This window comes from Lipotes vexillifer, unplaced genomic scaffold, assembly GCF_000442215.2.
Source record: "Lipotes vexillifer unplaced genomic scaffold, Lipotes_vexillifer_v1.1 scaffold831, whole genome shotgun sequence".
Classification (NCBI taxonomy): Eukaryota; Metazoa; Chordata; class Mammalia; order Artiodactyla; family Lipotidae; genus Lipotes; species Lipotes vexillifer.
The window spans coordinates 1,292,646-1,310,839 of NW_006791661.1; the positions used below are offsets into that span (position 1 = coordinate 1,292,646).

General features: G+C 35.8%; 1 protein-coding gene across 1 annotated transcript in view; it reads right to left on the bottom strand.

Moving 5' to 3' along the window:
- The window catches only part of SLIT2 (slit guidance ligand 2), a 378,741-nt gene that overhangs the window by 82,004 nt on the left and 278,543 nt on the right, over positions 1-18,194 (bottom strand). Inside the window, 5 exon segments of the mRNA XM_007464483.1 lie at positions 283-357; positions 3,287-3,437; positions 7,932-8,095; positions 8,208-8,351; positions 12,179-12,250. Of these exon segments, the coding sequence (XP_007464545.1) occupies positions 283-357; positions 3,287-3,437; positions 7,932-8,095; positions 8,208-8,351; positions 12,179-12,250 (606 nt within the window).

The window sequence follows — 18,194 nt, forward strand, 5'->3', positions numbered from 1 at the left end:
CTGCTGTGGCCACATAACAAACCAGCTGTCTGAGTTAAGGTAAGATGCTAGGGTTCTGCTACAGAAAACATGGTTGCCATCACTGGAATACATAGGAAAGAGCCAATTACTTAAGTTCCTCTCAGAGCTTACCCTAAATTCATGTCACAGGTAGTCACTGTATAGACATTTCTCTGAATTTTTTATATTTTCCAATTTCTTAAGAATTCTAAATAAAACTGCAAAGGTATAAGAAAACACAGCACTACAGATATTTAAAAAGATGGTTAATATACGGCTTACATTTTACGTAATTGAGGAAGTTTCTTGAAGATGCCTGTAGCTTCCAACACTGTAAATTCATTATTATTGAGGCGTCTAGGGAAAACAGAAACAGAAAAGTTTCATTCCCAACAGTCAGGAAGAGATTAAATTTTATTTCTCATACAGAATTATAACACTATTTAATGAATATCCTAAAGCAAAATATACGACACATATCACAGAAAATTTGAGGGAAGTACAGATTTTTTCCAATTTATCCCATATTTTAATGACCAAAATAAAACATATTAAGAAGCACATAATGAAGAAAACCAATCATCAAAATTCAAAACCAACTCTCATTCAGTAATCTGTAGAACAAAGTTTCTCAAACCTTTTTTTCCACTATTACCCCTGCCTCCAAAAGCACTTTAGGATATTTTTTTCCTCGTCACTTCTCCATAAATATGTATCAACAGCTTTACTGATATACAGTTTACACACCACACAATGTACCCTTTTAAAGTGTACAATTTGGTGGTTTTTAAAATATTCACCAGCTTGTGCAACCGTCTTAGCTTCCTAATTCCAGAACATACTCTTCATCCAAAAAAGAAACCCCATACCCATTAGCGGTCATTCTCAGTTTGCTGCCCCCCACTGCCTCCATCCCTGGCAAGCACTAATTTACCTGCTGTCTCTGTGGATTTTCCTATTTTGAATATTTCTTATAAATGGGATCACACAAAATGTGGCCTTTTGTGTCTGTTATTTTCACGTGGCATAATATTTACAAGGTTCTTCCATGTTTAGCATAGATTAGTACTTCGGTCTGTTTTACGGCCAAACTACATTCCATTGTGTGGACTGTGTTAATCCATTCATCAGCTGATGGATATCTGAGTTGCTCTCACTTCTTAATCGTTATAAATAATGCCGCTAGGACACCGGCATACAAGATTTTGTATGGCTGTATGTTTTCAATTCTCTTGGTTATGTACGTTGATGTGAAATTGCTGTGTCATGTGGTAAATCTATGTTTAACTCCTTGAGGAAGAGCCCAGCTCAAAAGTTTCTCAAACGTGCTGCATCGTTTTACCTTCCCACCAGCAATGTATGAGGGGCCCAATTTCTCTCACCTGATACTGTCTTTTTAAAAAGCCATTCCACTGGATGTGAAGTGCTTTCTCATTATGTTTTTTTTTTTTTTTTCCTCATTACGGTTTTGATTTGCGTTTTCTTCATGCCTAATGATACTGGGTATCTTTTTTTTTTTTTTTTTTTGCGGTATGCGGGCCTCTCACTGTTGTAGCCCCTCCCGCTGTGGAGCACAGGCTCTGGACGCACAGGCCCAGCCGCTCTGCGGCGCAGCATGTGGGATCTTCCTGGACCGGGGCACGAACCCACGTCCCCTGCATCGGCAGGCGGACTCTCAACCACTGCGCCACCAGGGAAGCCCGATACTGGGTATTTTTTCATGTGCTTATTGCTCATTTTTATATCTCTTTGGAGAAATGTCCATACAAATAATTTGACCACTTTTTAACTGGGTAAGGTACATTTTAATTGTTGGGTTGTAAGAGCTTATTACAACTTGTGCTTATTGCTCATTTTATTGCTCATTTTTATATCTCTTTGGAGAAATGTCCATACAAATAATTTGACCACTTTTTAACTGGGTAAGGTACATTTTAATTGTTGTTTTTTTTTTAGATATGTTTTACAAATATTTTCTTCCCAGTACTGATTTTTAAAGGTATAATTTAAAAAAAATCTTAATTTCTTAAAACACACACAACTTTTGCTGAAAGATGAATTAGATATGAATTTCTAAATTCTTGAGTGACAAGTAAACTTATTTAAAGTATTATCATGCTGGAAGATAAAATTTGAATTATTGTTTGTGGTATTATTGGAAATAAATGTAACTCCCTACATGATAGTAAATAGAGAGTTCACGGCTTTTACTGCATGGTCTCCATGCATTTCTAAAGTCCTGGACCTATGAAATAGCTTCATGAACTAACAGAAATTTTAAAAAGCATCATTATAACCACTAGGTAGTGAGTTTCTGCCATCTTTTTAAAGCATTATATTATTTTTAATTATTCAAATTGCTTAAAATTCATTAAGTAACAGGCATGACTATAGGCACTGTGGGAGATAAACTATAAAACACAATCTCTGTCATCAAGGGGCTATAATCTAGTCGAAGACAAGAGAATTATACATGCACAAAAAGACAACCAACTTTGCAAAGCAGTTAATGAAAAATACCAGATGGTGCTAGACATAAACATTGCTAAGATGTTCTAAAAATGATGAGGTTTCACTAGGTTTTTCTTGGATTTTTAGAAACACTAACATTAAATGTCATACTTTTATAAATAAAGTCAGTGAAGGCCAACATACATGGGCACAGAATCTATAAATGATTCAAACATATTTTAGACCCTCGTATGTGTTAGGCCCTATGTTAGTGTTATAAATATAGATCTGATTACACTCTGTCTTTTTAGCTTTTCCTGCTATGATACCCATTGTTCAGAAAAAAACCATCCTTTGTGCTTCATACTTGGTAAACATTGAATCCTTCCACATGTGAGTCAGTGAAGTAGGACAGCTGATAAAAAAATGACTCTGATTGAATTCATAATTAACACAGATTCAAAATGGTGACTCCAAATTATTTTATTTGGTTGCTGAAAAGACTACATTAAAAATCTATTAAGTGCTTAGAAATGGGTTTGGACATTAGTAATATCCAAGAAATAAATATCAAATGAATGTATTATTATTAGCACTACGAAGTGCTAACTGAATTTTTGAGAGGTGAGTTAATTTCTGTAGTTGTATCTTGGGCCAGAAAGATGAAGTAAGAAAACCTCTAATACATATGCTTGTACAAAGAAGAGTTATGCCAATGTATGTCAATTAAAATTAATGTAATTATTGAGAATGAAAGGGCAAGACAAAAATCCCAATGCTTTGATGCTTTCATTCCTTCCCTCCCAAATCGGATTTTGTTGGGAGATGAACTTACAGCTCTGCAGTGTACTGGGGAATGTGGTCTGGGATTTTGGTGAGTTTTTGATTGGAGCAATCTACTGTGGTCCCTTCACAGCGGCACTTTTCAGGGCAAGCCAGATCGGCAAAGCAGTCCCCACTTAATTTTGATCGATAATCTTCTGTACCTATTGAGGATTCAAGCCAGAAAAGAAGATACTGAGTCTGAAGGTTAGAATATTTGTTTATTTGTAGGAAGAAAAAAGTAAGATAACTATAGATTATGCAGCAGGGAGACAACTTGGGGAATTTTGGTCAATGGATGTCAGGAGAGGGTTAAAACAAGGGCTTGGAATTTGCTGGAAAAAAGAGTAACCAGATTCACAGGACAGGAAAACATTAACAGAGTTGAGCTTTTCACAGCTGTACTTTCTGCTGATCCAGTTATGAGCCATTCTAGACTATTTGACAGCTAATCACACAATGGCTACTAGTCGTGAAAAAGTTTATTTTTTCTCTGAGTCAAGAATTTAAAATGTATCCAGTAATAAACATATGCCTAGATATCATTTTCAATTAGGGCTTTCAAGGCAAATAGATGGACTCAGGTTTTTAAATTTTCTATGGTCTTTTATTATTCTCTCCCTCTCACATAATCTTCAGAAATGCTTAAAAAGCCCTCTTTTGTTCATTTTGATTTTATAAAAAGAAACAAGTAAATCCTGATTTAAGCCTCAGCAGCTTGTCATGCTGTAGAAAGCTGCGTGACGTTCCATGGTGCTTGACGGAACCATGTTTTACTCATACCTGGCAACCACATGGTTAGATCAAGCACAACAGAAAATCTCGCTACATAACCACTACACCATCCACTAGGCCAAAGGTAAGACCAAGAGGAAAGATGAAGGGAAGCAGGAGAAAAGCTACAGACGTTCTGGAAACGTAATACTGTTTACATGACATGCATTCTCCCCGCAGAATGTTTATGACCATAGTAAGAGTATTACTACCGAAGATTCCCTGGAAACACAAAGAAGGGGCTATACTGAAAGGTGCCTCCAACGTTCCTCAGAACTGCAGAATGGAAACAACAGCTTTCGGGAAAAACATCCAGGAAGAAGTTGAAGGTGCGCTACAAGGACAACAGAGAGGCTCAAAAGATCTGTGGTTTCTTCTTGGAAAAAAAAAAAGGGTGCAAAAGAGTGAGACTAAAAGAAGATACATCAGGATTGAAAAGGGAGGATATCATGTTTCAGATCAGACACTTTTACTTACAGCCAAAATGGTGAATTCCTGCAAAAGTAAAGATCACCAAGAAGGAAAGAAAGACAGTAAACCCAGTTAAGATTCACATACACGTATACAAAACTCACTCAGGTCTCTTCCTTCCTCCCTTACTGTGGCAATTATCGGGGAATGGCCTGGTGTGACAAGAATCGTCATGCTTTGTAAACTTTCATAATCATTTTTCGAAGCACAGCGGTACAGGAAAAGCAATGGCATACAAGATGCACAGCACAAATTAAGTTCTTGTCAATTCCTCTAAAAAAATGAAGTCTCCACAAGATAAATTTTCTTTGAGTGCTCACTGTAATCTCTAGACGCTATTCAGAATGGTGGTAGGCAAGTAGACATGTAAAATGAAGTGAAAAACTAATCGTGAGATCTTCAAGGACTATCACTGGAACACTTGGATTAAACCTTAGGTTGTGGCTTACATGCTTCATCATGATCTTTCCAACTTATAAATAATGTCACTTAATTGAAATGGAATCAGGATCTCGGAAGTTTGCAAAGCTGAATATAACAGTTTCATTACATTTGCCAATTAATGTTGTGGCATTTATTGAGGATCTGTTGTATTGCAGTTTAAGCTTTCATTTAAAAAGTGAAATAAGGAAATACAGGGAACAAAGTCTAAGTGACAGATACACGAGGTATTTTACATTGAAAATAATCTGCACTCAATGCAATGGCAATGCTTATTTTATGGCTGCTCTTTAGGCAAGCTCATATTTTAATTAAAATCTGGAAAAATAAAAGGAGGAGAGGCCCAAAGACTTCTTCTGAGTCCTGACTTCTGTAATTATTTGTTTAAATCATGGAAATTGAATGACCAGAGATTGACAATTAAGCCATGATATCTGATATAAAAATTTTGGTTTTTTTTTTTTTTCTCAAAACCTATTTTGGCTGCTGTTAATAAGAGGGCAAAACTGTATCAGAATTTATGAAAACAACCTGACTTTTGTTCCTTATTTGGTGAATTTGAAATATTAATTTCTCAATTATTGATAAAGCATATTTAAATGTGACAGATTGAATAATTATATTCACTTCTCTAATTTGGGGATTTAAGTAATATTGATGTTTTATCCTATAGGGGTTCTGTTTTTCAAAATGGCTTTTTCTGGGTAATAGCTATCAGATGACTTTCTACTTAATAATTGGGTAAAAACACTGAATTTTAAAGATTGCCAATGAAGGCCAATCAACTATTCTTTTCAACATGTTACTTCTTATGCAGCCAGTGTAATATATATATTACTGATCATTCAAGTCAAAATGTGTAATGAAACAAAATCTGTTAAATGCACACAATTATTCATATTATAATTCAACAATGGCAAGCAATGCATATCTCCTTAAAACAGAGACCAAACCCAGAGTTCTTCTTAAGAAAATAAGTATGTTTTTTCATACTAACACCTTATAAATATTTTTTTAATTTATAACTATTAAGATATATTATAGTCTAGAATATACCCAGGATATTGTAAATGTAGCCAATGAACTACTAACATGTATTTTTTATATAATGGTTTAAAACAAACAAGTCAAGAGGCATTTTACACAATTGGCAGGCAAGGAAAAAATAAGTAAAGAAACATATTTCAAAGAGCTAGTTCTAGAATCATCAGCCTTGATAGTGCTAAGACTGCAGTGGTAAAACATTTCAATTATTTTTCTAAGAAAGATTCCATTCATCTGCCTAAGTTATCCAAGGCACTTGGTGCCCATGAACTTCTGATGCTTTCAGGATGGATGTCAATATTGTTTTCGTGGAGTTATTATACTGTGACTCCAGGGATGTAAGAATTTTAAATCACAAGCGAAGTCCAACTGCATAAAAATTAGCAGGAAGTTGCTGCTTTGGTATAAAAAGTGAAGCAACAGCAAGCAAAGTAAAGCAAAAAGTAAGGGATACTTTTTTAGTATAAAAAATCTCTATAAAAAGGTAAATCTCATGATGGAAAACACAGTTCTGTGTGTTTGAGACTGATTTCATGTAGCACTAGTTCTTTGACAACAGAAAGGTCTCTGTCTTTAAAACCAGCTTAAGATGCTACATTTTAAAAACAGGTTGAAAGGGCAGATATACAACATAAGGAGAGAAAATTATTTAAGTAGAAAGCCATAGATTGAAACATTTTAGCTACTGTGAGAAATTTCAGCCAAAGTGAGAGAGAGAGAAAAAGGTGGGAGTTTAATAGTAATATGTTTAACATCAGAAGCTGCATGCAAAGGTCAGGTTTTCAGGAAACAGCTACAAGTGATCTATGCAGAAGGAAATATAGCTACAGAGTACCCACTGGATTTTCCAAGCATGCATATCAAAGTTTTAGAAGCTACATTTTATAAGGTGAGGAAAAGGTGTCTGCAGTTAGTCCTACTACCGAGCAAAACCTACCTGGAATGAAATACTGTTCTTTAGCTAAATAAAAAAAGAGAAAAAAAAATAGAAGATGCACCTGAATGTCAGCAAGCAGAGATACGAGTTATATTAGATTAAGAATGGACTAAAGTTACTATAGATAACTAAGTGAAAATGTATATTCACAGCAGTGGCTGAAGTATAATCATGTACAGTGAGTAGGAAATGCATCTGGAACCATGGACAATAAAGGGCTTTGTTTTGATATTAGCTTCTTAGTATAAATTAACTGCCAAATGTGAAATAACTCCTGAAATAGTTAGGTAGCATACTACCCAAAACATATAGAATGCACTTTATTATGAGAAGATAGAAAAGATTATACCTAAGCAAACAGTAAAGTTCAACGAAGTAAGTTTTCCCTTTAATATTAATAAAATGCATCTATATCTCACTTTTTATAAGTAAATGTAATATTCCCAAAGTGTTAAAAGATGGCCTTTTGGAAAAAGAATGTACCCTCACAGTCCTATTCAAAATGCGAGAATGCAAAACAAGAAAACAGCATTCGGTGTGAGAAGCAAGGAATCCGGAGCTTTTTTTCCCCCTACTTCTGAGCCTGAGCAAATCAAGTAACCAAATCTCAGTTCACTTTCTTAAAGAAATGGAAACATGATTAATTACTTTACTGTTGCTCAGTGAAAAACAATACAACAAACTTGAGACTTACAGCCTTTGAAAGGCACTGAGTTAGATAAAAGGCCCCTGTTACATTCAAACCCTGGGATTATAGTATGAAGTATCCAGGCGTCTTTTTTTCTTTATTTCTTCTGCTGGATATTGTGTTAAAAATGTTACATGTAGGAGTGCTATATGAATTGCGACTACAGCTCTTTTCCTTCATGGGCAGAAGAAAAAGAAATACGATTCTGCAATGTTTGGTAATTCAGCTCAAGGCCAGCTGTCTCCACATCTCACTACTGTTTTGGGTAACGCTGGGGAAATGTTACACAAAGTAAGAAGTTACCTGAACAACGGAATTTCTTGCTTTTGATCTGTCCGATTCTTTTATTTGCCAGACGCCGGGGGCTGGTGCAGCGGGCACCACTGGTCTCGATTGGGTTGGTATGAAGATAATCCGCCAGCCACTTGAGATGGCAGTCACAAATAAAGGGGTTCTGGGCCAAATGCCTTTCAGAAACACATACAGAACACTTTTACACATGACTTGCAATGAACTCAACTCTCCAATTGAGAGTGAATACAATGGTCATCACGTTTGATCCAAATCCTATATACATACATGGTTTGAATGGCACGGAGAGGTGAAAAGGTCCCTTTGGCGATGGTCTGAAGCTTGTTGTCATATAAGGAGAGAAGGTTCAGGTTGTGCAGATCCTGAAAAGCATCTACCCGAAGGCAGTTTATCTTGTTGGCATTCAATAATCTGTTTGATTAAATAGTCGTAGAATTAAAGTGTAGTATCTCATTAACCCATCTTCAAGACTCTGTTGTTCTTGAGAAAACCCAATCAAGAAATCCATTTCTTTTACCCTCAACATTAAGTAATCATTGAGGTATCACAGGCTGAAGATTTGGGGTCATGGCAGATAAAGCATGGGTCATGTCTAATGATTGGATTGCCTAAATCTAGTGGTACTTATACATTTATTCAACAAAAATTATTAAATATATTCTCTGGAATGTGTAGAAGTACAGCAATAGACAAAGGTGGGTGAGAGCCAGTTTCTCCTGTCAAGGACACCATAAAGTTCTCATAAAACATTAGTCTCTGGAGCTGCTCTGTGAAAAAGAAGTTCAGTCCATTCTCAAAACGGTAGCCAGAGTGAGACTTCTAAACATAGACCAGAATACATCACCCCTCTCTCAAAACCATGCAACAACTCCCAGTTTGCTCTGAATAAAACCTAAGACTTGACAATAGCCCATAATGCCCAATGGGATCTTTGGTTCCTCTTTTGAACTTTACAACCTCCAAATTTTCTATTCCTGGCTGTTTCAGCTCCGGCCACACAGGTCTCCTTGCCAGACTCTCTTCTCTGCTTGGAAGGTTCTTCTCCCAGATGTCTGCCTGGTTAACTATGTTGCTTCTTCGAGTCGGCTGCAATGTCACCTTTCCCATTCAGCCTCCCCCCGCCACTCCCTCCAATACTGTCGGCCTGTCTTTGCCCCTCCCCTATCCTTAGCATCTCAATTCCTTTACTTTAATCTACTTTTTCTATTTTCTTAAATACACATTTCTTTTTGTTATGTGTGATTTGCTTATTTATTATGTTCTTGCTGACTGCCATCTGCATGAACCATCTCCCAAGGGTATAAGTCCAGACAACAGGGATATTAGTCTATTTTGTTCTCTGTTGTTTCCCACATGCCTGGCATGTGCTAGGTGCTCAATAAATATTTGTTGTTGAACGACTACTTTATAACCATCTTGGAGAGTGGCATTATCACACGAAAACCCTCATTCTGCATTATACATATCCATTTCATTTGGTTTAACGTAATATCCCACAAACTTGTTTTTTCTCATATATACCAGCGGTATTCTGCATCAATATTCTGTGGAACTGTGGTCTATAGATCACACTTGAGCAAACATCATTCTTGTAGGTTATATGTCCCTGTGTCTGCACTTGTATTCATGCTTCCCTCACCTTTGAGAGGGTACTTGCCCGACTCTCCACCTGCCTCAACCTTCTGGCCTATCAAGGTCTCACAGAAGGCCCACCTTCTCCAGAACAAGACTTTTCCAGAATACAACTGCCACCCAACTAATGTATTCCTTCCTCTAGGAAGTCAGTCAGTGCTACCTAGTCTTGTCAACTATTTTATAGAGGCCCTCATGTTTGCCCAAAGACAGTTTAGCCCTCCAGGGGCAGAGAATTTTTTTTGATACTTCTATTTCTCGGTCACCATTCAGTTCAGAGCTTTGATACTTAGGACTTTAACAAATATTTAGTAGCTCAAAAAATATGTGCTATGTGGTTTGTGTATGATGCGTTTTTATCTAACACACTGAAAACTGTTTTCCCATTTGCCCACCAGAATCTCTGTAATTCAGGGTATTCCAATTTTACTTGCCTTTTTAAGACCTCAACTCCCTGCACATGCAAAGCCATGACTTTCTAGTGGTGGTTCTCCCTGCTGTACTTTTTTATCTTCCTTCAGAAACTGCAGTTTTGGCTTTCTCTGTGATCTATATAATACTTTCTTAAGAGCTTAGAGGCATGGTTTGAGGTGTGGACTGATTAATCCTATACCTTCCCACTTGGGGCCACAACACACGGCCCACTGGCCATGTTCCCTAACTAGTGAGCTAACTAAGAAAGGAGCTGGAGAGCACAATGCTAAGGACAAGGAAAAGATGCAGAGCCTGGAAGACACAACTAACGAAAGTGCCGTTCTGAGCACTTTGTACTTAGTTTACATTCAGGTGGTACAGAAATTAGGGGGAAAATACCGAGCACTACTTTCTTTTGTTCCTTCCATTTACCTACTTCTTCTCCTCAATATCTCATCTGTTCAAGCAGATCTAAGATGTTTAACCTAACCAAATTCTCAACTAACCATAAAGAGTCAATTGTGCCACATTAGCTCTGGCAGGCTTAGTCTAGAGACAGAACTTAAGGCAGAGGGAGAAAGCTGGCTTTTTTAGTAAGGTTTATCTACATACAGATTCCCAGTGTTTATCAACCCACTTGTTACAATAACTACCAATAAATGTGTGTGGAAAGAAAAAGGTGCCATTTTTAGTGTTGGTACTAGGCAGGACAGTGGTAGCAAGAGAATGTAAGTGAATGGTGAGGAGAATAATGCTATGAAGATGTGACAGAACGACACAAAAGTAAATAACAAAAAGGTAACACTTGGCTATAGTACCTAGCTATACCTATAATGTGTATAGAGTCATCCTATTCAAGATCAGAAACAATATTTGCTAACTTCACTGCAAATGAAGGGTTAAAAAATAATTTGATGCCCAAATAAAGTCACTAGGTCACAAAGGTCAGTATTTATCATGACTGATTGGTCTGTTGTAAAATCAATTTATTGACTTATGTAGCATTAAGAAGAGAGAAAGAATGGAACAGAATTGACAGTACTATACATAGTGAGGTTAAACAGTTTTGTAAATGATTTGCTTCACTTATGTGTCTGTATGAACAGACACATATGTGTATATGTGTACATATGTGTATATGTATGACACACATATGTGTACATGTGTATATGTATGAACCATGTTATGATATAAAATATGTTTCTGCATAATAATGAAAAGTTTAAAATGTGGATAATAGGATGTAATTATAAACATACATTTATCAAGTAAGGAAAAAAATCAACCTTTGGGCTGTTTGTGAGATCAGGAATAAATTTTTACCAAGTAAGTGGTTCAAACCCCAACTCCAACAAATACACACATCCAAAAGAGAAAATAGCATTCTAAACTTAAGAATTTTAAAGTAGACTGACTGTGGGCTAGTTGAGAGAAGAAATTATATCATACTCATCTTTCTATCCACAGCAGCTAGGTCAGTGTGTACCCCAAATGAGATACCCTATACGTGTTTGGTGATTTGAATAGACTTTGATGGTCCAACACTAACAATCTTAGTATTAGCATATTTTTTCAATCTCATTTTCATATGAGCATTAATTAAGACATCTGGGGTCAAGTCTTATTCTTATAAATATGTATCATAAATACTTCTTTCGAGACAAATAAGTTGTAGCTATTCTCTAAGCAGAGTGGTCTTTAAAGACAAAATACAGGAAACTGACAGATAATTCTCTCACTAAAGATTAGTTTGAATGTTACCACTCTGTCCTAGGCTACTAAACGCCATCTTTGTGTTGGGGGATGTTATTCTAGTATTGTCACTGTTGCAGATTCTTTGGACAAAGGTGGATAAACATATTACCAGGTCTTTCTCCTTTCCAACTATTGGTAAATCAAACCGGAGAAATTTCATAAAGGGCAAGGATTCCACAAACTATAAATGACAGAACAGCCAGGATGCTCACATTTATGACAATGTGGAAAGAAAGGTTTGGGAACAATTTCAAAGTGTTGTGTCTTCCAATAAATAACCATCATCAATGTTAGCTCCACTAGACTAATCTTTTCCATTTCATGAAACTATGTCATTTTGGGTCAAATTTTTCTGAAGCCTCCATGAAAATATGAGATGGTACACTGGCTAAAATATATATTTGGGTTCAACAGATCAGAAACAATCAAATACTTACAGTAGCTGTAAGGAAAACAGTCCTTCAAATAAACTTTTTGGGAGTTCTGTGATTTTATTTCCATAGAGGACACTGGAAAAACATGATTTGAACAAACAAAAAAATTAGACATCAACCAGCAAAACAAATTCAGCCAAACATATGTATTCAGGCATATAGGAGGTTAGTAAGCTCCATATGTCATAAAAGCCATAGTTGAGTAAACAAACTTCAATCTGCAAATGTTTTTTCCCTGATTATAGATTAGACATAGCTTATGGTAGAAAGTTTGGAAAACATAGAAAAACAAAAAAATTAACATAATTTATAATTTTATTCCCCTTTTATAGAAATGTCCACTGTTAAATTGTCATGTGTTTACACACACACACACACACACACACACACATGCACACACAGTTCATATGTAATGAGAGCACACAGTATATAACAAAGGAGAACAGTAAATGTGGAACGTACTGTTCTTTAAAGGGATGAGGTTTAGGATTATCATAATGGAAAACAGTGAAAGGAATCCACATAAGTGTAAAATTTTCGTTTTAAACATATAATGTATATGCATAAGAAATGTAAGATTTGTGAAGACAGTGATCATTAATATTGATACAGGAGAATTTTTAAAATGTATGTTCACCAAAGAAATATGAATAGGAATGTATTGTCATGTCCCTACCTCTGATTAGCCACTAAGTGTAGCCACAAAGTGCAGGGATCATGACTTGATTACTTCAGCATACCTGGTGCCTAGGTTTTGATACACAGTGATGTTCTAACATTGGATTGATGAATGAATATTGTTTGAAGAGTAAAATGAGTAATAAATTAGCACAGGAACAAATTAAGGAATAAATTAATGTATTCACAGAAAGGGTGAAATGAGGGGATTTCAACAGCAAATAAATGAAAATGATTGACTCATCATGTTGGCTATTGACCACAGATCTGCAATGATGCCCCTCTATTTTTCAGGCCTCAAAAGCAGAGGACCACAATTATGTGTAGGAAAAGATAGAAATTATATTTTTAGAGGAACAATTTGACAACATGTATCAGAGTCGTAAAGATGTTTATATAAATTTTAACTTAGTAATTTCTCTCAAGAGTTTAAGAAAAAACTCGGAGACAAACACAATATTTTATCTGTCAAATGTTGTTCATGGAATAATTTATAACAGTGAACAATTAAATACAAATAAAGTGTATCCAAGTTCCAAAGAAGGGGATTGGCTAAATATATATTTCACATTGATAAAAATCATGTTCTGAACAATATTTAGTGAAATGAAAGTATTCATGATACAACACTAAGTTTAAAAGAGCATAATACAAAAGAATATATTATAGTATAATTTTAACTTTGTTTAGAAGAATATATACATATACACATAGAAAAAAAAAGTGGAAAACCTCTAGATGGTAAGTGACTTACTGTCCAGAGGTCATTTGAATTTGAATCTATATATACTGTCTTTATTTTAAAAATATTCTCTAGGATGGGCATAAATTACTTTAAAAAGTCAGAAGTATTCTTTTGCAAGAGAAATAAATGATGTCATAAAATGTGGAGGAGGGTGGGAGGGAGGGAGACGGAAGAGGGAAGAGATATGGGAACATATGTATATGTATAACTGATTCACTTTGTTATAAAGCAGAAAGTAACACACCATTGTAAAGCAATTATACTCCAATCAAGATGTAAAAAAAAAATGTGGAGGAAAAAGCCAAAATGTGAATCAAAATAATTAATATGTTTGGCAGCTGTACATGATTTCTGTTTGGAAAGGAGGAAAATAATGTAAGAGAGATGAATCAGAGTGAGGAAAAAGCTGTTCCCTTTTAAGATGTCAGCGAGAGGTGGGATATATTACAAAATATGAAGAAAATTCTTAAGGGAACAAATAAAGCTGGGTGCTATACTGTACAATGTGACATTTCATTTGTATAGATTCCAGTGGTATAGTTATACAGTATAACATAAAAATTCATTTGTATAGAATATAGATTTTTTAAAAAACACAATTAGAGAAGAAACAATTTTTAAAATACAAGAACAAAAGAGAGAATTCTACATTGTCAGGCTCAAGGAGGTAAGGGCATTAAGAAAGGGTAGAGCAATAATAATATATATCTTAAGGTCAAGAATAAGAGAACAGAGGGCTTTAGGGAACAAATGATCAGATCAAGGTGGCACCAATTCGGGATATTCAACTGAATATCATTCAAGTAATGCACTCAGCAATAGGTATTGTACACTCATTATGTGCCAGGAACTTTGCCAGGTTCTAGGCTTCGTGCCCAATTAAACTGAATCCAGCTGTTACTTGTTCAATGTTTACCCTTGGCCCGTGTGCCAGCCGCTGATACAACTGAGATGAATAAAAGGTATGGCTTCAAAGAGACACTCAAAAGGGCTATTTTGAATACTGAAGGAGTTTCACATTTTGAACCCATCGAGATCTAAAAAGGAAACAGGATGTGTAAGAACTGTGGGGAACCCACATTAGAATCAAAGGGTGAGTAATTTAGTAGGTTGTTCACTTGGGTCTTTTGTTTCAAAGGTTGGTTCAAATAGCACAAAAGGAGGACTAGCTAGACAGTGTGCCATACTTACACTGTGAACATTTTCTTTTCCAACAAATCATTCTGTTTTCTTTAAGATCATGATAAGAAAATAGATGTTTACTATTAATGAGACAATTTGGGTACAGGGGAGAAAAAGACGAAAATCACAAAAAGATGTAGGAAATCTGTAAGTGTAGGTATAATTGGGTATACGGACTATCATAAAAATATTATAATAAATACTTGATATGATGGGGATGAGATTTCTCTACAAAACGGTATAGCCATACTAGGGCTGAATCGTTTTTTTACACACAGTGAGATCGAAATGGTAGGAAGGAAAAAGGGATTTAAAAATATCAGAAGTCCAAAGACCAGGACGGAACAATTGGATGGCAGCCAAGAAAATAGGGCCAAAGTCTATAAAAATGAGGGAAAGGAGTATCGTCACATAAAGATACAAACTGCAAGAGGGCCAATGAGAATCTTGCTACACTCATAAGAGGGAAGGAAAATTTTTAAGATAAAAGATAAAAATAATTCAGGTGAAAAGAAAATAAATACATGAGTAATACGCACAATTTCCAAATACCAAGAATGACAAATTGGGTAGCTTTTCTACAGTTTTCTTATACATGGCTTATATTTGCCATTCTATATACAATACAGTTATGCTGACAGAGAATTTTTTATAGTCGTTTGAAACAACAGGGAAATCTTATGGCAGCTTTTGTACCTGCTACAAGAAGGAAGGCTAAGAATACTAAACCCAGTTTCACTCTGGTGTTTCAATACTGGGACAGTAAGATACAGCAACCACTGCTGGCCAGTCTTTGACTTCTCCTGCCCTTGCTGAAAGCAGAAGACAGAACTCCTACTAAAGAGAAAAAATGTCCAAAATAGAAACCTACATGATGGCTATCATGAAAAAGGTGCAATGGGCAGACTTACTATCCAAATAAATGTTAAAGAGCTATAGTTACTTATAAATGAAAAACCACGTGTACTTGGAGAATTAAAACACTAAGCAAATTTAAAGAGAGTACAGTAAAGAGAAAGCAGAGGTCACTACATTTTCACTGAAAACCAGTGATAAATGCAAGGTACTGTGCTGGACAGTTAACATCAGTCCAAGAAAAGCCTGTAGGAAACGCAAATACAGCAATCAAGCCTTACACTATAGACCCCTGTGGAATTTGTGAGCTGGTTAGTGAAGAGAGGAAATAAGAATCAGTGAACTACAATAGTTTGTAAAAGGTTAATGAAAAAGTAAGAAGAGGGGAAAACCATATTCTGAGGATCTTGGGCATAAAAATTCCCTGGGATAATTAAAATCCAAAATCATACACATTGATAAGTATCAGGAGAAGAATTTGCCATGGTCTTATTGTAATATCTCTTGAAAGTTTATTCTGTGTTTTTAACAAAGCCAGGAGGGGAATAATCTCATCCCCATCTTAGAGATGAGATAACTGAAGAACAGCGAAATTAGTAACTAGCTCTGTGTACCAGTGAGTTAGAGCCAGTATTCGAATACAAGCCATCCAGCATTCTAAAGGAGATATGCTTAGCCACTATGCTGCACTGCTATAACACTTATTATAAAGTTATTTTGTTAATATAAATATATATAATTATAATATAATATAAATCCAACCAGTAAATGAAAAATAAAAAATGTTTAGAGGCAATGCTAAATGTACTTGTATGCCAAGTTCTTAAGAAATGATTATTAAATATTATAGAAATTTTGTTGATGTCACAGTGAAAGTAATAAAAAGCCCTGAGGATAAAATGATTTCATAGATGCATGTATTTTGAATGATATTTTGTTAATAATATGTAATACATTGTTATATAATAAAATATGTTAATATATAATAGTGGTATATAATATATATAATAGTGATATATAATAATATGTAACAAAATAAATGTTAATAAAAATAAATAAATGTTAATGAATTTAATAGGCGAGACCTTAAAAAACACTCAACAGATCAAGTCCAGTTTTCTCTAAGATATACTATTTTGGTAATTGAATACAAAAACAATTTATTAAATAAAATGCATTAGAGGTATTTGGCAACATACCACCTTTAAATATTTTGCTTCTTTAGCAAATGTAGTGATTAAATTAAGCTGGCTATATAATTGAGTACAGCTGCAGTAAGACATATAAAAGCAGCTTGTACAAGTAAACACTTCATTTAAAGCAAGAAATGTGGCCTATTTGCATCCCTCTTGCAGTTAATCTACATACACCTAAGTCACTTCACCCCTTTCTGGAAGACCTAAACTCCTGGCTCACTATTTCAGTCTCCAACATGACTCTTTTCCAGCAACCTGTCTTTCACCATATTTATCCCTCTATCCTCGTGGCTGTACCCTAGTCCTTGCCATTACCAACAACTGCAACCTTTTCATTATTTTAATTTCAAGCATCTGCTCCCCTCAAGTCATACTGACTTTTTCTTGCTCTGTCTTGAAACACTCCGCACACTCCTACCTCAGAGCCTCAGTATTTAGCTGTTCTCTCTGTTTTTTTTTAATACTTTTATTTAATTTATTTATTTATTTATTTTTGGCTGCATTGGGTCTTCGTTGCTGCGTGTGGGGCTTTCTCTAGCTGCGGCGAGCGGGGGCTACTCTTCGTCACCATGCACGGGCTTCTCATTGCAGTGGCTTCTCTTGTTGCGGAGCACAGGCTCTAGGCGCGCGGGCTTCAGTAGTTGTGGCATGTGGGCTCAGCAGTTGTGGCTCGTGGGCTCTAGAGCGCAGGCTCAGCTGTTGTGGCGCACAGGCTTAGTTGCTCCACGGCATGTGGGATCTTCCCGTACCGGGGCTCGAAGCCAGGTCCCCTGCCCTGGCAGGTGGATTCTCAACCACTGCTCCACCAGGGAAGCCCTGTTCCCTCTGTCTTGAATGCTCTTGCTCCATATCTCTGCAGAGCTCACTCCTACAATCCCAATCTTCAGATCTTTGCCCAATATCACTTTCCCGGGGGGCCTTTGTTAATTGTTCTATTTAAAATTTTAGCTCTCCCCTCCTCTAGCATTCCTTATCCCCTTTGCTTTCTTAGTTTTCCTTCATAGCACCTGTATCATCAGATATACTATATTTTCTGTCCATAGTTTACTTTATCATTGGTCACTTCCATGAGGGAGGGATTTTGGTGTTTTGTTCACTCACGTGGGGACTAGTACACAAGAGAGGCCCAAATACATTTCTGTTGAATTTATGATTGTGTTTAAATGAAGAAAAGGGTGATTGCAAATCCGGGTAGTTATATATTTTATGGAGGGGGTAAATAATTTAATCTTTGGAAGGCCAATTCAGAACATGAACACAAAGAGGAAAATAATATTAATTATAATATATGGACTTTCTCTGTGATATCATAGCTATTTGATTTTCTCCTAGCTTTTCTGTTTTACAATGTTATAAGGCATTA